We start from the raw sequence: 24,231 nt of genomic DNA, 5'->3' as shown, positions 1-24,231 counted from the left end.
ACTTTTTATAATAGATTCATCACTTTTTTTTAACTTATTTATACAACCATAACATACAATGAATATGTAAGAAAGCAATAGGCACAATATTTTCTTTTAAATAACCATACTTAAAAACGTTTTCTTAGGGAAAAAAGTCCTTACTTCATGCTGAATTTATAAAGTGGAAGAATCCTAAAATCAAATGGTCTTTTAGATACCTAGTAAAAACTCCATAATGTATTGCTTTGAACCAACACATCATTAAAACTAAGATTTTTATTTGACGGATCATTTATAAAACATATTAAAAACAGTTCAGTTGACCTGTATACCGAAGCCCTTAGCAAAAGACTTAGTAACAATTTTACATGTGGACATCAAGTGGTGCTCTTCCCACTAAAATAATAATGGCCTAGGACTTAAATCTCAACTGAAACGTCTGTTAGATTAAAAAAACAGCAGTAGTTAGACCATCCTTTTAATTTTAAAAGCACACATGCTAAATAAATCAACAATAACTTATTTCTTTAACATACTCATCAGTAAGTCTCATATCACTTCTGCTAATTTTAAAAATGTTCCTTTGGTTCTGTATTTATGAACTCTGTAGAGAACGCTGTTGTGGTTGTCATTTAGTTGAAGAGTGGAGAATGATTTAAATTAAAAATGCCAGTTAAAACATCCAAGATTGAAAAGGATTTTGAAGATAACCAGTTAGGTGCCATAAAAGAGAATTTGAGTGTACTACACACTTGTATGACACAATTACTGATATTTTTTTCATTTTATTTGAGTAAACTAAGACAAATTCAAGCCACCACAATCCAAGGAAATCCATACTAGAAAGTAAAGATAAAAAGGATACCGCAAAAATCTGGGAGAAAAATTCTGGCACAACTGCAGTCAATGACAAAATTTTCTCCCAGTTTAGGGAACAACTCTTACCCCAGTGAAATAATTTTCTAAACTTTATTTCAATCAGTGTCATTTTCCTCAGCCCTTTAATACAGCTTGAAAATGGTGGGGGTTTATCCATAAGAAATCCTCTACACTTCTATATTTAACTTCTGTCAAATTCCATTTTTCGATCAAGTCTTTGCTAAAATACTAGTTTAGACATATAGATTCATCTGTCTTATCCTATTTGGTCTGCCATACCTCTTTTTCAGTAATCTCTACATCCCAACAGACTGCACTCAAGTTTAAGACTCAGGGTGTTAGGTAGCAGGAAAAATAAAAGCCCATGTCCCCACTTCCACTTGCCTTTTGATGACTAGCATTACTTATTGTTAGCAAAAAGACAATATTGCTAAAATCTTAATTAAAATAAATTAAAGTAATATCACAGATAAAATGTTAATATTCTAAATTGCATAAATTACACAGCACAATTTAAAAAAAAAATAGTGCAAGAATTAAGTGCACTAAAGCATAACACCTGCAAAACATTTCTGGAAATTTCTCTATGAAGGTTACCAGTTTCCTGAGAAGGCAGCTTAAAATGTAATGATCTAACTATGATAAAATATAATTTAAATGTACCAAAAAAAAAGGAAACCTAATTAATAATGAACTCAAGAAAGCCTGCTGTGGCATTATAAAAAGCTTTCTGAGGAGTGTGAGTGACAAAGTGGAAATTTAAGTGATGTTTTTACCCCAGCTGTATTAAGCGCTACACTTTTTCTAGCTGCTTTTACCAGTTGCAACCCTGATGTCAGAAATAGATATAAACACGCTATTTCTTATATAACAACAAACAGGAAATCTTAACTGTCTTCAAAAAAATTAAAATTCATGTTTTTCAACTAGTCCTTAAAATAATTAGACTTTCCATTTGGAAGTATCTCATCATGATACATTTTCTAGTCCACATCTAGTCTCTCCTATGAGACTTCAGCTTCTGGAACCCTGAGGAATGTGGAGGAAAACTCAGTAAAATCAGCAGGCTTTGGCAGTGAAATGCATGTTCAGAACACAGAAGTACCAAAATATAAATTTAACTGACAGTCATCATCTAGTGACTGTTTCACTGCGCTAACTGCATTCCTTTTGTTACAATATTGTTGCAATAAAATGAAACACTCTGATAACAAAATAAGTAATGCTTTCCTGTCCTGAGAGGACAGAATCTTACCATTTGTGCTAATAAAAAAATGTCCTCTTCAAACAAATGCAGCGGTATACAGCCAGCATACACGACCATTTCTGGCTGGGTTTCTACACAGAAAACATCAAAATGCTTTAGAACAAGGTACAGAGTAAAAAACATAGCTGTAGCTCACACTACATTATTGTGCTTTCTCTGTCTTATTTTTATTACTATTTTCTTTATCTGACTGTTATTTTATTCAAAAGAGGGGTTCATTGTAATGCACTTTGAAAAGAAGCCATGGATGAAAAAAACCATCTCATTTAAATTATCAACAGCACAAATATTTTACTTATTTTTCATAAATGAGTGGCAAAAAATACAATTTTAAAATATGACAGATTAGGTACTTTTCAACACTGTTTTTTTGTTTTACTTCAAATTTTAAAACCAGAAGATACTAGCATAAAGAAAACAATACACATAATCTGTGTAGATGAAGTAAAAACATTCTGATTGGTCAGTACTAGCTAAACACGTCTCACCAGTGAAGGCAATACTTATCTTGCTAACAAAAGGCTCCAAAGCCAGAGCTCTGACCACTGCTGCCAAGGGATTTGGAGATTGAGATAAGTAATTTGAGTGCCTGGTTACTGCACTTTTGTCAAGCAGATGAAAAAACAGAGATAACAATGGCTGCCTCAGAAGGTATGAAGCTCTTATTCCACATACCTTATAGAAGTTTGTTTGCCTGTAATTCTGCTATAGGCAAGGAACATAAACGGGGAAAATTCACTTTGTTAACCCCAGAAATCTGTTGCACTAGGCAAACATATAATCATCTCCTACTCTTATCTGTGAAAGAAGCCACTGTCAGAACTCATTCCCATACAGGCCACCAATTGCTGGTGTTGGCACTTGGCACCAATCAACGGTGGATGGGAGCTGTCATTGTTAGTTTATTATCTTACTGCAAGACTTTCATACCTTCTCTCTGAGTTCTCACAGGCAGCTCCTTGCAACACTGACTCCTTTTCTCTTCCTTCTGCACAGCTGCCTGACCCTTGCTCCTCACAGCAGCACAACCAAGCAGCTCCAACTCTCCCCTCAACCAGCTGACCCACTCTTTTCTAACACCCATCCTTACTGGACACAGCTGTGACCTATTAAAGGCAAGGCTGTTCCTGCTCTTTGGTAATTTGTACAGCTGCAACTCCTCAGGGGCAAGATCGCCTTCAGCACTATCTCTATTCTCTCACAATCCATCCTCCCACAAGCCACTGCTAAGAATCATAAAAAGAAGACAAGGATGTCTAACAGTCTGTTCATGCTGAAGGGAAATTAAAAGTCTAAAACATAAAACTTGAAATACACATCTCTGGTTTTAACAAAAAGACATCTCAAAAAGAAAGGTATATACTTCTTTCTACTTTCCCTTAGTTATCTCAGAAAACTCAGAGACAAGATTTCAGTACACAGGTTGTGACAACTGTTTTTCAGCAGAATGTTCTTTAGGAAAAATTTCTTCACAAAAATAGTTGTTAATTATTGGAACACGCTGCCCAAGGAAGTAGGTGAGCCATCATTCCAAGAGGTATTTAAAAGATATGTAGATGTGGTACTGAGGAATGTGGTTTAGTGGTGGGCTTGGCAATACAGGTTAACAGCTGGATTCAATTAATTTAGAGGTCTTTTCAAACCTAAATGATTCTATGATTCTATCCCCATCTAACAAATCCCATCCCCATCTAATAAATATTCAACTGGAAGTTGCACTAAGAATAGGTATTTTCTGTGAAATGAAATAAAACAAAGCTATCTGCATATAAATAGGCAAGTGTCTGGAAAATATGATTTTTCAGATCTAAACTCTATTTATTCAGAGGGTATGCAGTATTTTATTCTCAAAGTATATCTTTGCATCTTATATATTCTTCCAGGAATTCAATTACCAAATTAAATATAAGCTAAAGGCAAGTAAGACTTTCCAATGGATTCTTAATTTTTCTCACTGCATGCTTGTGATTCCTATGTTAACCACAGCTCTTGTGTTAGGTGTGGGTTTCAACTTATTCAAAAGCAAGGCTATAGTTAACGTTAATCTGTTACCAATATATCTGATTTGCTACAAACACAACGATATTAGCTATGATGTCCTGCACATTACAGAACAGTATGTGCCATAAGGCATACCAATCTCATTGCATGTGAGAAGTATTTCTGAAATAAAAGTATTTAATCAAATACCAGGTGGAATGTAAAGCTGTCATATTCAGTACAGATGGGTTGTGAAATAAAATGTCTGCAAGGCAGACAATAAACAGCAATGAACAAATTTTAGAGCATGCAAATGATTAACCAGGCACATCACATCCACTTTAATAATACTATTACAACAGTAGTACATTATACCAGCAGCTTTAAAAATTACATATTATTTGATCTTTTTTCACTGTACAAAAAATGAGGAAAAATGTATGCAAATTATTTGGCACCAAGTGTAATGATGATTAGTGTGGATTCAGCACCTGGGGAAACTAGTTCAAACTGATAGCCTTTATAAAATTGCACTATTAGATGAAAAATGTTTTAATACACAGTATAACAAAACAGATTCAGCAAAGCCTATTATTTCTATCCATCAGTGTGGATATAAGAATTCTGGAGTGCTTTGTTAAAAAATTCTGAATCCATGTAGCTACTTATATTTCACAGTTGCAGCCTTGCAAATTCACTTACAGAGAATGAGCACTAAATCAACCAAAAAAAATGCTTCAGTCTCTTCACGAAGGGAAAGTAAGATTTTAATCGATCCATGTAAAATACATATCCAATCACTTAAAAAGAAAGGCCATGAATTAAAATTGTTTGTTTTAATAGATCCTAATCATTTTTGTTTATCATATGTTTTACATATGATTTGCAAAGAATTTTCTCTCTCTTAATGTTTCTTTTAAGTATTTATCTATCAAACAAGAGCTGGTGTAGTATAACTTTCCAAGGACTAATGATGCCAGATGAGGACCACAAACATGATGTGAAGGCTGGAGAACCTCTCCTGTGAAGAAGGGCTGGAAAAGTTTGTGTTGTTCAACCTGAACTAGAGAAGGCTCCAGGGAGATTTTAGAGTAGCCTTCCAGTATCTAAAGAGGGGACTACAAAAAAGCTGAAGAGTGATTCTTCAGGCCATGGAGTGATAGAACAAGGGGCAATTGTTTTAACTGACCCCTCTGAAAGAGGGCAGGCTTAGATGTAGAAAGAAAATTCTTTACTGTGAGGATGTTGAAGCACCAGAATAGGTTGCTCAGAGAAGCTATGGATGCCCCATCCCTGTATGTGTTCCAGGCCAGGCTGCATGGGGGAGGCTGTGAGAACTCTGGCTTAGTGGAAGATGTTCCAGCCCATGGCAGAGGGTTGGAACTATATGATCTTTAAGGTCACTTCCAATCCAAACCATTCTATGAAAACACATCAGTTGTCTTTCAATATCCTGACCATGAGGTGTGCAGCTCAGATGTTAACTTCTGCTGCCTGTGATAGACACAGATTGGCTTTGCATACTGGAAGGTATTTTTGAGTTTTCAGAGAAATAACCTGTGTGCTCTTCAGAAGTGACATAAATATCACAGAATAATGATATGCACTTGAAAAAGCAAAACATTAGGCTTCAATCCATCTTGCAAATGAAAACTCTTGAATAGGTAAAAAAAAATTATAATAACATTACAGTTATGTGACGTTTATCTCATTGACTCAGATGATTACAGATCTACTTGTTTGATTTCAAAAACTTCTAAGTATAATAATAATCTCAACACTTCTGTGACATAGAAAATATTATCTTTAATTATAGAATTTGTATCAAGGCACAATGAGAATAGCAAAATACATGGTTGATTTGTAGAACAAACTTCCAAATTCCTAGCTAGTGCCCTTTCAAACGGAATAGTGTTCCCTTTGCAGCAGTTCAGAAATTATTAAGAAACTCAGTAGTTTGGAAACCCAAATGCAAGCAAAGCAGTGATTCTTCATAGGAACAAGGTGATTGAGTACCTTGCTGCATATAGGTAAAACCTTACAAAGGGAAGACCCTGTAAAATCAGGCCTGCTACTTTGGCTAAGAAGAAAAAGACTACGGGAAAGTGACTCAGCTAAGTTAGAGGCAGAAAAACAAGGTACATCACCATCGCGTGTTCACATCATGGTGTGTGGTGGTTGGTTGAATTATGTTTCTTATGATTTAAAAGTATGTATGTTTCTTATGATTTAAAACTTATAAAGGCCTGACTGCATAAAAAAGGCCTGGTTTTTACAATAAAGCAGCTCTGCTGTGCACATGCCTGGGACCCTGTGTGACTTCGCACCCTCACCTCACAGCACCTCATCTCACATCATATCATTTCAGTGTAATAACTGCTCATAAAACAGGGGGATACCCTAAGTATGAAAGGTCTGTTACCAGAAGAAAAAGCTGCTGAGTGGAAAAGTACAGTAGAAACATATGAATTGTCTGCCAAAACTTCCCAAAGACTGGCTGACCGATAAAGTCAGATCAAGTCAGTCAGAGAAGTCCTTTATCAAAGTTGGTTGCTCTCAGGAAAAGTTCAGTCTGACCATATCAAGGGCTTGTTATTCAGCTGGATCCACACAACTGGATGAATAGAGAAACAAGTTCAATGCTTCAATGAACCTGCCACTCATACTGTATTTGTGGGGTGCAGCAGGCATTGGTCTGACTGTGCAAGTAGTTCAGATCTGCATATGTTTGTACTGGATCAGGCCAGGTTTAAACTTTCATCAGGGCAGCCCTCGTGATGCTGTTTTAGATACATCACCAAAACACTGGGGTAACATACGAGTACATCAGTGACTGCTGAGCCAAGCCGCACACCAATAAATCCTCTGTTTCTCACTCCACTACCCCAGCAAGAACACTGAGGGTGGACAAAGGATTCAGTCCTCATTCTCTGCCCCATCCCACTGTGGGGAGTGACTAGGTGGTGGCTTAGCTGACAGACAGCATCAATTCACCACAACACTACATCAAAAGCCTGTAAGAGATGTTTCCTGGTACTTCAATGTGTCATGAATAACAAGGCCATGAACATCCAATGCAACGAATACAGAAAGTTTTGCCATTTTAAAAGTCAAATATAAATAATATCTGGAGTAGTTGAGTATCTCTTTAGAAACAGTCCATATTTATGACCAAGAAGAAAAATTCCCTTGAAGTCAACAGTCAACAGGCAGAGTGAAAGCTTGCAGAAGGGAAGTAAGCACTTTTATCATGCTGGGAATGAAACAGATTACACATCACATATCTCACAACAAAAATGCATTGTAATTCAGTATTACATCAAACTTCCAATTCCCTTTTTTTTCCTTTTAGTCTAATAATTTTAAATTTGCTCTGTTACTATAGAGTTATCTACCTCTTACTCTTCTCCCAAGTCTTTTTTGGTTCAAACTTAGGATAAAATAGTTCTCTGATCAGTGTACGTGAGACCTGAATTAATAATATTTCTAAATAACCTCTTCACAGGACACTAATTGGCTTTCAGAAAAAAGCATTGATTGTGCTTTAAGTGGCAGGATAAAGATCTAAATATCATGTCACTTATCACATAGAAGCACTGCCTCTGTTTTTTAATGCACTTTCACTCATTTTGCACACTTTCTAGAATGCATACCTTAGGTCCTTTTTCTTCCCTTCTGCTTTCCTTTCTCCATCACATGCTTGAGTACTAGTTAGTCACATTACTTATATTCACATGAAACACCTCATTTCCTATTCCACAGTTATGTTAAAGCAAACTACATTCCTGCAATATATTTTTAAATTTACTGCTGTTTAACTAATTTAGTGGTATGTAAGGCAGGAATTTAAAGAAATATATTTGCTGATGACAAACCACAATCTTAGTTTGCAGTAGTTTAAAATTATTTAAATCACTAATTTTAATCAGGATTCAAATCAAGAAGCAGGAAGGCCATTTATGTAGTACATTTCATTTCTGCTTTGCAGTTATTTCCCTTAGGAAGAAGTTCTACATATTCTCACCTATTGATTTGCAACTGCAAATTATTCCAGTTAATAAGTGGTTTTTGCCGCTATTCACATGGAAATGCCACATGTATCTAAACATAAGCAAAGCCAAGAGCATATAAACTTACTGTACATTTGTGAAGATCTTCTATAGTTTATGCTAATAAATTTGAAATATCTTGGTTGATTGTTTAGCTGTCTGATTAAGATTTACTTGTAATTTGTTTAAAATATATTTTCTTGAGTTTTTTTGTTTGTTTGCTTTTAACATTATATATAAATGCACAAAGCAAGAATTTACTTAATTTTTATGCTCTTATGAATATATAAATACAGGAATCAAATTCACCACTATGTATTTCCTGGACAAGGTTTAAAAAAAATTAGATTTATATCATGGAGTGAATTCTATCAAATATTTCTGCCTCCCCCCTGGTTCCCCTGCCCTTCGACAAAGAAGCATTCCTGCTTTTTCCAACTGCAATTTTGTGTATAAAGTGGATATTGAACAAATAAATTACAAAAGAGGAAGGATTGCTGTTTTTTTTAAAAACAGAACAACAGTAAGACAGTTTGCCACTAAAGCAAAATACTGCAATATACTATTTTTAATCTATGTTGCAGATTAGGTTATAATGACTTCAGTATATAATGTGAGCTATAAATAACTACTACAATTTAAACCAAAAAAAAGTAAATACAACCTCCCCCCAGTTAAGTTCAAAACCAAATAAAAGCAAAGCCTTTTACTTTACATATAACTCCTGTCTATTTTTAGCTTCAAAACAACAGGACTTACTTTCAGTTAAGTCCTGAAGGCCTTGGGCTTTTGCCAGCTTTTCTGCTCCCTTGCCTTTTTCTTTCTCTCTTCCTTTTTTTTTCTTTCCTACTTTTTTCTGCTCTGCTTTTTCTATTAAGCAAAATAAAGATTAAATATTTTTCTTTCTCAGATAAAAACTTTCAATCATCAAATGTCATACTGTATAAATGCTTTAGTAAGATTTTAGATAAATTTTTAAAACAATCAACCACAAACTCTTTAAAGTCAAGGGCTGAGATACAATAAAAAATGAATGTAATTTAATTAAAATAAATATAAAATAAATAAAAAATAAAAAGTAGTCCTTAGGATGTAAATGAAGATTTACTGAGAAGGAGCCAGAAAGGCTTCAGTTCCACTTTTTAGTTATTGCACAACTTTTATGTCCTTACTACAATGTAACAAATCACTGTATTTCTGGCACTGTGCCAAATATTTTCTTCATGTCCTTGCTCTCATGCATCAGCAATTACAAAAAAAAAAATTCACATAGACAATGTATAGATTCCCAATGGACATAGAAGTAGAATGTCTCCCACAGACCAAACATTCTTTGAAGTCTTAGAACTTGGACTACAGGAAAAGACTTCTTAAATGCATTTTAAAAAATCATAGAATCATGGAATGGCTTGGATTGGAAAGGACCTTAAAGATCATCTAGTTCCAACTCCCCTGCTGTGTTCAGGGACACCTTCCATTAGAGCAGACTGCTCAAAGTCCCATCCTGGCCTTGACCTCTTCCACAGATTGGGCAACCAGAACTTTGAGGAATCTGTGTCAGGAGCTCTCTATTGTCAGAAAGAATTTCCTTTGAATACTCAATCTAAACCTGCTCTCTGTGACTTTAAAGCTATTCACTCTTGCTCTATCACTACATGCCCTTGCAAAAAGTCCCACTCCAGCTCTCTGGTAAGCCCCCTTTAAGTATTGGAAAGTGCTCTAAGGTCTCTTCCGAAGCCTTCTCTTCTCTAGGCTGAACAATCCCAGCTCTCTGACTGCCTTCATAGGAAAGGTTCTCCAGCCCTCTGATCATCTTAGTGGCCCTCCTCGGGACTCATTCCAACAGGTCCATGTCTTTCTTGTGCTGGGACCCCAGAGCTGGATGCTTCACTCCAGTTTGGGGTCTCAGAAGAGCAGAGTAGAGGGGGAGACTCACCTTCCTCATCCTGCTGGCCACACTACTTTGGATGCAGCCTAGGATACAAGTGCCTTTCTGGGCTGTGAGATCACACTGCTGGCTCATGTACTGCCTCTCATCCCCCAGATTGCCCATGTTCTTCTCCACACGGCAGCTCTCAGCTCTTCTTCCAGTCTGTACTCTTGCTTCAGATTGTTTCAATCCAGGTGCAGCACCTTGCACTTTGGCTTTCTGAACCCCATTAGATTATCATGGGTCCAATTCTCAAGTTTGTCCAAGCCCTTTAGGATGGCATTCCTTCCTTCCTTTGTGTCAACTGCACAATACAGCTTCACAGAATCACAGTGGTCCAATCTGGTCTGACCTCCCTGCTCCACCAGTGTCATTCTAGAGCACATGGCACAGGATTGCATCCAGGAAGTTCTTGAATATCTCCAGTTTAAAGCCATTCCCAGTGAAGGAAAACCTCTCCGGGCAATGTGTTCCTGCTAGGTCACTTACACAGTAAAGAAGTTCTTCCTCATGTTCAGGTGGATTTTCTTGTGCACCAGTTTCTTCCCATTTCCTCTCTTCATATTGTTCAGCATCATGGAGCAGAGCCTGGTTTCATCTTCTTGGAACCCATCTTTTAGACACTTAAGACATATTGATGAGGTCTCCTCTCAGTTGTCTTTTCACAAAGCTGAACAGGCCCAGCTTCCTCAGCCTTGCCTCGTTAGAGATGTTCCAGTCTCCTAATCATCTTCACTGCCCTCTCTGCTGGACTCACCCAGGAGCTCCGTGTCTGTAATCTGCTGAAGAGTCCAGGTCTGGACACAGCATTCCAGATGCAGACTGAGTAAAGGGGCATGATCAGCTCCCTCGACCTGATGGCAATGCTCTTCCTAATGTATCCCAGGACATCCTCGGCCTTCTTGACCCCCAGGCACACTGCTGAATCAGGGACAGCTTGTTGCCCACCAGGATCCTCAGGTCCTTATCTCTCATGGTGACATGGATGGCTTTGTATCATCCAAACATTAATCCCAAACATCAAAAGAACATCTCAACAAAGCTTTTAGCCTCGGAGTTGTAGATTACAGAGCTGTATCGGACACAATGGTTCCCTGATTCTTAGCTATTTCAGTTACTAATGAATTTTTAAGTCTTAGGCAGGATTACATTTACTTTGTTTTCAGAGAAAAAAATGACAGCACCCTGTTGGATAAACAACATTGCTGTTCCCAGTGACATGTCCGTTCCAGACTGAAATATCTACCACACTGATGGCTGGGTCAAAATGATAGCAGGATTTCCTAAGAATAGAGAATACTACCTCAGCCAGGTAACTTCTAAGACTTTTATAACACTTTAGACATTGGGACATAGTATTAGGGATTCAAAGCGAGGAAGTCAGTGATTTTTCCAAAAATCTAGGAAGAAATAAAAATTTTAGCATTTGATTTTTTACTCTCCAAAGGCATGAGAAGTGTTGTAAACTTGCACCCATGTCTTCAAGCTAAAAACAGCAATTAAGAAAACTCAGTTGCAAATAAAAATAATGAGGAATAATCTACCAGAACAGACAAGTTTCTAAATCTAAATTTTTAAATTTAAATGTAAATAGGATTAGCAGCTCTTAAAGAAAATTATTGCCTATACCTAATAGCATAAAATAAAAGTTGCAATAAATAAAAATGCAGGTAGATATTAGAACATATTTGTCATAACCCTGTAGGTAATCACACTTTACAACACCCATTATTAAATGTATAATTAATTGATGGTCAGAGCAGTGTTGCGTTTGGAGAAACTGTAACCTGATTGGTATCTCTCTGCAAGGAACCAGACTTTTGAGAAATGACATGGAGCTGAAAAATCTCTGACAGAAAGTAAAGCTATTTTTATAAAATAAAAGACTAGTACTGCTTCTCATGAGATCTATAGCTAAAACAAAAGTATTTTGAATGTATTTAATTGCAACATGTTTGGTGAAACAACAAACCCACAGATTTGCATGTGGCAATATATGCAAAATACACTTATTTGAAACAGAGATGATGTTAACATTATTTATGCTTGGCCTACAAAGATCAGACTATGTAAAATTACAGACCTTTGCTAACATTATTGGCTGTCTCTGCTCTCTCAGTTGTATCTGGCAGCTTACTCACAGATGAGCCTACACTTTTTAACTCTGAGTCTCTGCTCTCTTCAGTTTTTGTGTCATCCTGAGTCATCTCAAGTTCTGGGGCCTTCTTCTCTGGCAACTTGAATTCTGGCACAATCTCTTGCAAAAGGCTCCAAACTTTGTCCAAGTATTCGGGCCTTTAAGAGAAAACATAAATGTATATGTCATTTATGGACATAGGGATATTTCCAATAAGAGAAGAAAGTGTGATTTTCGTTTAGACAGCACTATACCACAACTGACAGTCCAACTCTAAAAATGCTACTGGGTTATTTTAGCAGATAAAACACACTCTGTATCAGAAATATTTGTTAAGACAGCTTATGGAAAGACCCATAAAAAAAGAGATGGTGGTTAGAGAAGCATGCAAATAAAGCACCCTTTCTCAAGATTTTTAGCAGATACAAGTTGCGGCAGAGAAACTTTCAGACCACTTTACAACTACACCATATAATATTGTGATTCTACCTCTGTATATGAAAAAGCTTCTCAAAGGTACTTCCAAACTGGAAAGTTTTTGATATGATGTAACAGTTGCAGTCATGTTTGTTTTCCACAGAAACTCGGTGATTCCAGAAATAATCTCAAAAAGAGTCATGAATGAGTTTCATGCAAGCTAACTGCATTCAACTTTTTGGTAAAAAATAGAATAAGTGATTGTAAAATGAGCTAGTCATCTTATACTACTATTCCAAAGACTCTGTAGTATTCACATTCTCATATTCCATGATAAAATGTATTTGTATTATGTAAATACTGTTTTTTGCTGTTGAAATTGTAAAACTAACTGTAGAAAGAAATAAAATTTAGGCTACTTTGTCACTTTGTTTTTTTAAAAGTTTCAAAGTTCTTCTAGAAGTTTTTTATACCTTTTGATGTTTACATGTTTGTACTGGAGTTCTCACGCACTGTCACGTAAATAATAATTGTTTTGCATTCTTCTTTGTAAGAAGAAAGAATTTGTAGACTGCTAGTTTGACTAGTGTAGTTGGAGAGGTAGCAATTTCATCCTCCAATCCACAGTCACTTTTAGAATTCTATATATTGCGAGGTCAAAAATAAAGTTCCCTCCTTTTACTCTTTTTTCCCTCTTTTACATCTAGCGTGCATGTGTGTGTTATTTTGTGTCATAGTATGACACTAAGATTTTTAAGTCCATGAACTACATGCACACTACTGTAGGACACAAATATATCAAAAACCTAAATTGCAAGCATAGCTTAAGATAGAAAAATTACTGAAAATTAAATAAAATATTATTTGACTGAAATTATTTATTAGCAAAATATGTTATAAATAAACAACTATATCTAAGCAAATTATATATAAACCATAACTATTTGTTATCTATATATTCATTTGAATGTATCTATCAAAAGGCAAAAAGGTGTAATTGAAAAGAAAGGTCTAAATATTTAGTATCAGTGTCTGGGTAATTAATTTAGTAAAAAGAATGTCAAGCTGAGGAGTCAGAATGCCTTTCTTTAAAAATACAAAATGAACATAAAACACACAGGAAACAAGAAAAATGTTATCGTAGGTAGGAAACACTATTTTTGATCAAAACTAGAAGTCTGCTAACTGTTAAAATTTAAAGGGTGGAAACACCATACTAGCTGACATTGATTACTTCCAAATCCATAACATGTGCTTCCTATGGTATATTCAGACACAAAATCATTATCAGCAGACATTTTAAAACTGCATACTAAATGAAACATAGATTTCCCTAACCTTGTTTTCCTCATGCTGTTTAATATTAGTTAAATTAATTTTATAAAGAAGAGGCATCAGTATGATAAATAGTTTTACAAGAAACTGTATGACTTACAAAGAAAAACACACTAAAATTGAATTTCTCAAAGTTACATTTCCCAGGTGCCTGAACTATAAACCATTCACTTTCCAAAATTGATGGTGAAGAACTTTTAGGGCTCAGATTTAATTTTCATAATGCCTTACAGAATTAAATATTAAACAACTAACACATAAATTGTTAAATAAAAGAACTTACTGGAGAGGAATAACTTCTGGTATCCATCCAGTCAGTGTTTGTAGAACTGTAAATTCCTCCATTTCTCTTTTTCCAGTTTCATGTATACTATAAGACAAAGCAGTCTTTTTACAATTATAATGTCACCAACTACAGTAAACTCCGTAGTCTACATTTCTTTCTGTAATAAGACCATGTAATAAGGAATAAGATCATACAAAAAATAATTAGATGAAAAACAAGTCATTACTTGCAATTTTAGGAGTTTTCCAAGCCGCTGCTGACTACTCCCCTAGAAAGTCAATTATTTTAGTCCATTATTTTAGTGCTTCCTCTGGTACAATGGCTTTTTTTTTTTCAACTTTTCTAGCAAGCATACTATGTATAGTTGCACACATTTGCAGAGCTGGAGACTGGGTTTGAAATCCCTTGTGCTAAAACAGGGCTATGATTCTAGAGCTTCAATTTCCTAAGCAGCTTCTCCAGCTCCCAGGTTATTCTGAACAAGCTGGTTCACTCTAGCTGGTTCACTTCCACTCTAGCAAAGTTCACTCTTTCAAATTGACACTGCTGCTCTGGAGTAGTTTCCTGAGAGGACCAAGGCAGAAGCCAGCGCTTGTATGGCTAACCCTTGTGCTCTGCAGAAAGGCAGTATGTCAATCACATTCCTGCAAACAGATTCCTAACAGGCGTCTCTCAGCAACCCCTTAGCCTGTGTCAGCATACTTTAGATGACTCTTCTGACAAACATAACTTGATATGACAAGAACAGGGAAGCTTCACTACCCAGTGTGTGTTTTCAATTATTTTCTCAAACTTATTCATTTAAAATCTTGGTGTTCATTCCTCATCTCATAGGAACCTGTAGCCATAAATGTCAATTACTGCATTGTACGCCACCTTCTACTTTTCCGGTCAGTTCTGGGGAAGTAGATCACTGTACACAACAGCACAACTGTAGCAAAGATATCAAAAGCAGCTCACAAAACTCTATTTTCAATATTGTTTGAGTCAATACTGGTCAAGGCTCACAATAACAATTTCATTAACAGTAAACAGGTACTTCTGTTAGCAGAAAGCCACATGTGAAGTTTTCAGGAATAATGTCAAATAAATGAAAAGAAAATGAGAGTACTCAAATTTCTTTGTAAGTTTTCTGTGAATAAATATACAGACACATCTAAAAATGCAATCCTGTGCCTTCTGTAGCTATAGAAGATTTTGTTTTACTGAATTACACCGTCATCTTTTGTGAGTGTATAACTGTCATTACAAAAATTCAGCAAAATATATTTCCTATGCACACTAAATCAACTTTTTGCTGTTACCATGTGACTTCACTAAACAAACCAAAAGTGAGATGACAAAACATACCTAGTATTTGCTAACTTAATTATTGCTTTGGACAGCAACATCGGCCAAAGTTCCTTTTGACAGGTTGTAGCTGGCAATAACAAATTCTCCTCTTCACTGAATGGCATAGTGTCATCCACAACGATCTTTCTCCAGCATCCCTGTGACAGGAGAAGGGGAGAAAGCAGAAAGAAAAAAATTAGTTTGTGGGCTGGCAAGTGAAAAGTACGTAAGAGAACTTTTAATGCTTTCTCAAGAACCCAATTCTACAGTAACTTGATCTACATCACAGATGGCTTTAAAAAAGGTTCTCACATAATCTATGAGAAACATGGAAACAGCATTCATTCCATTTTATTACTGCTCTGACTTATTTGTTCCAGAGAATAATCTAATTGCTGCTATTTCCAAATATATTTCATCTCATATGTGTAGTACATCATGTGCATGCATTCAGTACCGTTTCTTCAGTTGCCATGACAGATGCCTGAGAAACACTAATGATTAAAAAAAGGCTTAACTAAGATAGCAGCTTTTTAAATGTCTCTTTAGATATCAGTATGGAAAATACTTGTGATATAAACAGTCCCCCTTGCTTCCCAAAAACTACCTGGGATATTGACTGGCTCCAGTCTCCTGTTAAGCATTACAACAGTACTTCATAAGACACTATACTAAACAATACAAAATGATCAAATGTAAAAAAAAAAAAAAAAAAATCCAAAAAGGAAATTTTTTTTTTTAATTGCTGTATTTCCAGGATCAGAAACAAACAGGTAAGACAAAGTACTTTTATCTCCAATACCAGATACTTCATTAGTAAACTGAGCTAATATTCCACAAAATACTCTTGTCTACCATTTTCCAAATAAAACTCTCTGTCCTAGTGATGAGATATAATAGAAAACAGGTGGGGCAATAGCAATTACTTCTGTTAATTCGCCCACAAAATGATGAAGAATGACAAAATCACTGAAGTGTTCACCATGTGTTATCAGAGAATGCAAAACTATTGTTCTCTTTTTGTAACTAAACTATGGATTCAATCTGAAATTGCAGCTGATTAATGCTATGAATTCTATAGGTCTAAGGAGAAAACAAATTTAGGCCAGAGGTCAAAGATATTCAAAAAGCATAAAATAAGCTAATATTTTTTAGGATAAGAACCATTTTGTGACAACCAAAACAAAATATTTAAACTTCCCTAGTTTTAAAAGGACCTAGTTAGGGATATGATCACATATTCATCTCCTCTTCCAATAAGTGCTGAAATTTACTAGGGAGAACAGAACAAGTTGATAAGTAAAGGAAAAAAAAAACAAAAAAAAATTTAAAACAAAATTAAAATAGTGGGGCAGATCTGTAGAGGGAAAAAAGTGAAAAAAAAATAACTACAGGAACAAGTTCAATAAACCTCAGGAATACAAAGTGAAAGTAGAACATGGGACAGAATTTATATATTGTGTCAATTATGTAAAAAAAATTATTATACACAGGTTTGATGTCATGCACAAAAATGCCTTCAGGATTCAATGCAGAACATTAGTGAAATCAGTTCATTACTGTTCCACTTTTTGCCCTCTTTTTCATTTATTTTTCTACTTTCTCCTATGAAATATCTTCCTCCTCTATCTCTTCTGATACTTGTCTTTCCTTATTTGTATATTTTGTTTAATCTTCCAACAGGTGACCCCTCTTTTTTGCCTGTTTTTCTTTCTGTAAAATACAGCTGTATACTCAGAGGGCGAAAAAACTGAATAAACACACAGGTCCAAACCAAAAAAAAACCAAAAACAAACAAACAAAAAAAAAAACACCAAAAAAACCAAAGAATGTAATGAAAAGTGACAAAAGTGACAAAGAAAATGAAGCACACAGGTAACTCTTGGATATGCTTTGAAATGTAGTCTTTTACCACATGACTTCATAATATCTGCAGCATTAACTTCACATACAGAATAATGTTCTCTGCTGAGGAACTTGGACAACACAATTTATGCCTTCTCAAAGTCATGCAACTCATTTCTGTATGAATATAAGTTATTCCACAAGTGAAGGCAGTAGTAAGGAGTGAGGAAAGCACAGGCATGCAAATCAGATTAAGTGTTGCCCTTACAGAGAAGGTCACTTTCAAGCTTTTGTTTCCAACTCACTGTCTAAAAATGTTTTCAACTTTGGGCAACTGGAAATTTTGTAGGGTTAGTTATATGTCGCAGCATGCTGTGACATTTTCTGTTTCCCAAAGGCAAATGTAACTGAAATAACTCCAACAACATAGATAACTTTTAGATAACTTTTAATTCTTTTATATGTTACTATTTCTTTATTAAAATGAGGTTCAATACGCAATTAAGTGTTCCCTGTTGACTGCCAAATGTGTTAAGAAATTATTATCTGTTATCTTTAGAAATCCTTGGGATGTTTCAGTTTTACCAGGACCACTTCAGAAAATGGTCCTCACACTTGAAGTATCTAACTATCTTTAAATACACTTAGAGACAAGTAGCTTTGTCAAGTCAGCCAACCGAATTACTTAAATATAAAAAAAATTACTTTAACCTAATACACCAGAGGTGTGAGCCACATGTCTGACTCTACTAAGCATTTGCATCAAACCTAAAAAATTGCTAAAATATTGCCTTTGCAAGTAATACCACGTTTATCAGGCCACAAGTTGTACAAAAATCACATGAACTGTAACAGCTATTTTAATTAATAACCATTCAATAAATTTGTCAGTTTTTCTACTCCTAAAAATCTATCTATTTTCAATAATAAAATGTATGTCCAGTAATCATTAAAATTTGCCATGCTACTGCATCATATTTTTATATTGTTGGAGGAAACTACTCACCATCCAATAAAGTTTCAATACATATTTTCCAAATTTATTGTACAGTGGTATGTGATCATTGGTAGCTTTACATAAGGCATAAATGTGTTCCCAAGGTTTCCAAACAAGTGTGGGTGTTTCACTATTTAAGGAATTTTCATTAGATATCCTCCAGACAGCATAGATTTCACTTACAATCCATCTCATCAGCTAAACAAGAGAAAAATAGAAAAAAAATCTTTTCAAGTAACACATTTTGAAAAAAAAGCCAAGTTATAATCTCAAAGAATAAAACAGATCCTGTTGTAAAGAAAAAAGTGACATAAAAATATAGCTATGGTTTAATGGAAAAATGAATTTCACTGTTACAACTTACCTTAAAATTATTACAATACCTATCTAGACAAGGTTTTGTTAAATTTGGTAAAGGCACAGTATAAATAAAGGTATTCATCATTTAACAAAGACAAACTAAGAAATATGATCTTAAAATAAATTATATTACAGGACTTGTGAGTTGTCACTTGTTTAATTGCTTTTTAAAAGCCAGCTGCTAAAAGTCATTACTCCCTTAACTAGCCATTATTTGTACTCAGTAAAGGAAATCCTAAATTATTAAATGTACTTAGAAATTTTTAATTCTTAAAATAAGAGCTTTAACTAATCAGCAGATTTATGATGTATGCCATACTTTCACAAATATTACCAAACTGTTACAAGGATTTATATATGCTGGAATGAAAAAAGCTTTTACTACAAGAAACTTGCCCTAAAATTAATAAGTGGTTCTATGGACATACTAAGAAACTCGTCCTAAAATAAATTAGTAGTTTTTCAGACTTAAAAATTGACATGACCTGTATTCTGGTGTTTCCTCCCTTGTATCTCTGGTGCTGAATTTAAAATTTGCATTGACATACTGAATGAAATAGAAATTATTAAGTAATATTACGTTCAGTGAGGCACTCAGATGCCTTGGTTCGGCCTGGCATATATTTTCCCATGACCTGCAGAAATTCAGTAAACCTTTATTCAGCTCTGGAGAAATGGAAAAGACATTTGAACACACATGCAGACCCACTAGGACATCCAGAAAGTTTGAATAAAATATATAAATCTTTTCTAATATAGCCTTTATTTACTCCATACAATATTATCCAGTAGTAATTACCTTAGTTCATAGACTGCATATTTATTTATTTATTTATTTATTTAAAGTTTGGAAAACTTCTCACCATGATTTTTTAAATTCCAAAAAATGTAAACATAAAATTATAATAAACTAAATAATTTCTTGCCACTTTATCCCTTCATTCATTTTCCACTTAAAATTTTTCTCACAACTTATTTCTTCTTTGTACTAATTTGGAGTGAAATTCAAAAAGTTAAAGGATGATAAAAAGAAAATAATTTTTTAAAGGGACATGAATTTATTTCCACCTACCTCACAGCAAAATATGTGCTCATTTGCTGAAATAAGGTCAAATGAGGTTTCATTTTGGACTACCACAGGAACCTAGTAGAAAATAAATTAGTTAAGTACCTAAATAAATTATCTGGAAAAACATTACATTAATATTAGCATTCAACTGCAATGACCATGCAAATGGTGGACATCTGGCAAACACTCATTGCACATTTGAAAACTAGAAGTAATCATCTTGTAGATGGCTTGGTATTTCTTAAGAAAACTTCCTTAAAACGTAGGTTCAGAATTCTTAAACAATGATTATTATTTTAATTAGGATATTTAAAGAGCATCCAATTGAATAATCATATAAGTAAATTGAGATGCCCTCAATTTCTTAAGATACTTGCAGTTCTGCATTTAAATTATGGTCATAACATTGTCTTATACTTTGAGATTCCCTTAGCCACCCACCAGGGCTCACAGGGATCTATCTATTTGTTCATGGCCAGTTAGATAGTAATATTGTCTGAACAGCAACTTTATCAAACATTTGGCTGCATTACATTGTGTTCATGACTACTTTCTTCTTGTACAGCCCATTTCCTTTTTGTAAGCAGTTTCGTAATAACACACTGGGATTGCAGTTTATTGAACCAAATGTATCTGTGCCTCTCATCACATATTGGTGTTCGTTGCTTTATTCTTTGCTTACCACACTATTGGCTTGCTTATGCTTTCTTTTTTAGTTAAAATTATATCAGGTAACAAATAATTCTTAATAGCCTTTCATTGCTTGACATTTACATTAATTTTTATATAAATCGCTGGTATTCATTGTTGATTCAAAATATATTGGACCAAAAGAAGCCTCAAAGTTTTAATTGGGTCCTAAAGAAAACAAATGCTTTCTTCATAGTATTCCAGAGATAGATTTTAAAAGCTATTCTTAATATAGATACATGTTTCCATGACTTTCTAGGCTGCCAGCTCTCTTACCCTCATCTTTCAGATAGCTCCACTCAGTTTGTGCATTTTGGCAGTGTTTCCTATCCAATCTTTTGGTCTTGTCAATTACTTCTCTGACCTCTCCCTCTTCCTCCATTAAAAATTAAACTTAGATCTGTTTACTGTCTATTTAATAAAAAATGTAACTGACAAGCTGACAAAAGGAAAACTGATGGATGAGCCTGAAACAGTTGGAAGGGTGGTCCAAGTGCTTTAAAACTTCAGTATTTCATCTGAAGTAAATAATGTAAACCCTTAGATTAGTAACAGTATTGGAGAACACTATCTTTGAAATGGGAGGCTGTTTATTTTCTCTGCAATTAATTTTAAAATTAAACTGATTAACAGCTATGCACAATTTTAAAATGTTATGGTTACCTTGCCGACAAGTACTATCAAAGACATGTACTCTGTGTAACTGAGAAAAATATGATAGTTGAAGTGTGGTTCTGGTAAAGTTAGTTCATGGTTTCATGACAAATATGAATACTTCAGACACCTGCTCAGGTGGAACATGCAGAATTTTTTCTGCCATGACAGTAATTTTTAAATGAAAATAGAGAAATAGAAGACATCTATAAAAACTGAAAGGCATCTCTCTGTCCAGTTCTCTTCCAAATGAACACAGGAGTCCAAAAGTGAAGCAGATGTGAGAGGATACATGACCATGATGTTTTGCACCAGGAAGTGCTGGTCCATGGTGGTCTTATCCCATTAATAAATGTAATTAATAATTAAATCTCATAGTATACTTCTGTATAGTATCATTGAGAATGCTGTTATTACAGGTAACTGTAAAGCATGTGATTAGCATAGGTAATCTTATGTCCTTTTAGACACTGAGAAACCCATATTGTGTGGCATCAAGCAGGCCTCTGATTCATCTATGTAGCATTCTGTGCAGATCCCACCCATTTTGGTTTTGCTGACTTATGATACGATTCGAGCTATGAAGCGATATTCTTACAAGAAAATAAATCTGCTCACAATTTCTGCTGTAAAAGGAAAGGAAGTTGAATTTGCTGCTGTGGTCACATAAAGTCAAGGTGATGCAGGTGATATAATTGCCAGTAAGGAGCAGGAGCTGCCTGCAGGCTCATCCATCACCATCAGCTGTGTGAGCTCACTCTGGGCCCAGGGTGTGGGTGCAGCACAGGTGAGCTGTCACACGTGTCACTGAGCCCTCATGTACACGTCTCCAGGACAGGACTGACTTGAGCGCTCAAGTGGCTTTTACCTGTTGAACTAACTTCCTCTGCTAATTTCACTCTAGTTTTTACAAGTTAGGAAATTAGAATTTTTTCATCATGACCTTGCTTGTTTCTTACCTCTTTTGTTAAAAACTCTTGTGGACGTTTCCATGAATGCACTTTTAAGGATGCTGGCAACTTTATTTTCCCTTCAGGATCATCAAATCCAGGCTACACAAAATATGCACGAACAAAAATTGACCACTTTTACTAATTACAGTATTGTATCTTCCATGAGATTTAAATATATTGTTCACAGGATAATCACTTAAGAAGCAAAATAGCATAAAAAAGAAGTAACACTATATACAACTGAACAAAGAGTCCAAAGCCCAAGGTGAAGATGCAGCACAAAAGCCACCTCCAGCATCCAGAGAAGTTTATATGGTCTGCACTTTTTCTAAGAGGTCTGTATGAAATGATTCTTTTTCTTTTCCCCTTTCAGAAAAATCTCCAAAAAAACCTTAAATTTTTAAGTCGTTACTCTTCTACCAAGTATGTAATTTTTCCAACTCACTTATTTCTATAGCTTTTTAAGGTGAAGACTGAAAGTAAGTATCTAAAGCGATTATTAAGACACAAAAAAATCATTTTCCACGCATTTAGCTCTGCTGTAGAATCCAAAGAGAGCTATAATTATACAGCTTGCATTAGCCCATTACAAAGAGAGGCTCATACAGTTTTCAATCTTGCATTTTTGAAGTGATGCTCCTCCATGTGCACAGAAGACATCAGGATATGTGATATCTGTTTACTTACTGGAAAGATGTGGGATGAGGACATGCCTCTGATACAGGTTGTGCTGACTGAGAAGCTAATCAGTTACATGGTTAATGCCTTTTATTTGTGTCTAGATTTTCAACAGCTTCTAGGCATATTATACACTTGTGAGTGTTTCACAGTCTACAATGCACTCTGTCTTCTACAGATGAGAGAAAGGAATTGCCAGGAACAATAATCCATGATACTCTGAGTTCTTAATGATTAAAGGAAGGCAAAACAAAGTACATCACAAAAACATAAAAAAAAATACAAATCAAAGACTCCCAAATAACCTTTTCCCCACATTTTTATTGTTTTTTTTTCATTATGTAAATTCCTTCAACATAATAATCTGCAACAAGCTATTTCAGTACCTGAAGGAAAAAAGATAAGCTGGGAGGGAGGGTAGGGAAGGAATGCTTTAGGAGTACTATTTTTTTTTTTTCTGAAAGCCTAAAGAATTCCTTGAAGCCTGGGCCACATAAAACTGTATTAACAGAGTTTATATTCTGCTTTTAGCAACATCCAACTCTGACTTCACGGCATAACAGAAAAGTTTAGGTCTTAGACACTAGATAAACCAGAGAAAGGAGGTAGACAGGAATGGCATGACACCATGCAAAGTAAAAAAAAAAAAAAACAAACAACAAAAAAAAAACCCAAAAAACAAAAAAGCACACCTGGAAAGATAAAACCTTTCTTCAGCTTACTAGTGCAAAAAATGCTTTGAAGAAGAATATTATAGGTCTAGCTAAACTTGTCTGAAAAAATCAAGTTTTAATAATCTTTTATTTAAGGTGGCTCTAAGAGATGAGTGCCAAGTCTTAGGGGCTCATGCTCAACCAAAAGTTCTACAGGAAGGACATGGAAGAAATGAGCCCAAGAGACAAAGAAAGGTCAAATGCATAATCTCAGCAACACAGTGCACAGCTCTAAGAGTGGGCATTGTGTATGGGTGGTTGGTAAAAGACTTTCAGTGTGACAAGGAAAGAGATCAGATTGATTTCTTTGCCCACACAAGAAAATAGGACTGTTTATATTTGTATTCCAAGTGTACTTCAAGGTTGTGGATGACATTGCTAATTTTGTTTCCAACCGAAATAACCTATACAATGTTGAATTTTGGCTACCTGCTTGGATTAAAAGAGTTCATGTTGCACAATACTTTAGATCTGCAAATTCATCTGCTGTGACTGGGATATAATTCCTTTAAAGATGTAGAAGGAGCAATGTTTCATACAGCCTGTTGCTGAAGAACTGAAGAGTCCAGTAAACAACTCAGAACACCTTGTGTGCTAAAATAGAACATTTTCATATATAGTTAATTTGAAGTTTATGTATGATAATATTAATGTGTGGTAGACCTGACAAATTAGTGC

At 35.0% G+C, this 24,231-nt stretch overlaps 1 protein-coding gene across 2 annotated transcripts in view; it reads right to left on the bottom strand.

Moving 5' to 3' along the window:
- Positions 1-24,231, bottom strand: part of ADGB (androglobin) — a 104,881-nt gene that overhangs the window by 60,610 nt on the left and 20,040 nt on the right. Inside the window, exons 3-9 of one of the 2 annotated variants that reach the window (XM_030268170.4) lie at positions 22,169-22,261; positions 19,869-19,940; positions 18,446-18,634; positions 15,613-15,752; positions 14,260-14,346; positions 12,171-12,382; positions 2,117-2,199 (exon numbers count right to left, since the gene is read on the bottom strand). In XM_030268170.4, the coding sequence (XP_030124030.4) occupies positions 2,117-2,199; positions 12,171-12,382; positions 14,260-14,346; positions 15,613-15,752; positions 18,446-18,634; positions 19,869-19,940; positions 22,169-22,261 (876 nt within the window). The remainder of the gene's footprint in view (positions 1-2,116; positions 2,200-12,170; positions 12,383-14,259; positions 14,347-15,612; positions 15,753-18,445; positions 18,635-19,868; positions 19,941-22,168; positions 22,262-24,231) is intronic. The other variant, XM_072927050.1, reaches the window with a different exon arrangement.

Source organism: Taeniopygia guttata, chromosome 3 (assembly GCF_048771995.1).
Source record: "Taeniopygia guttata chromosome 3, bTaeGut7.mat, whole genome shotgun sequence".
NCBI lineage: Eukaryota > Metazoa > Chordata > Aves > Passeriformes > Estrildidae > Taeniopygia > Taeniopygia guttata.
Note: the sequence above shows the minus strand (reverse complement) of the source record. Positions and strands in the feature narration are given on the sequence as shown.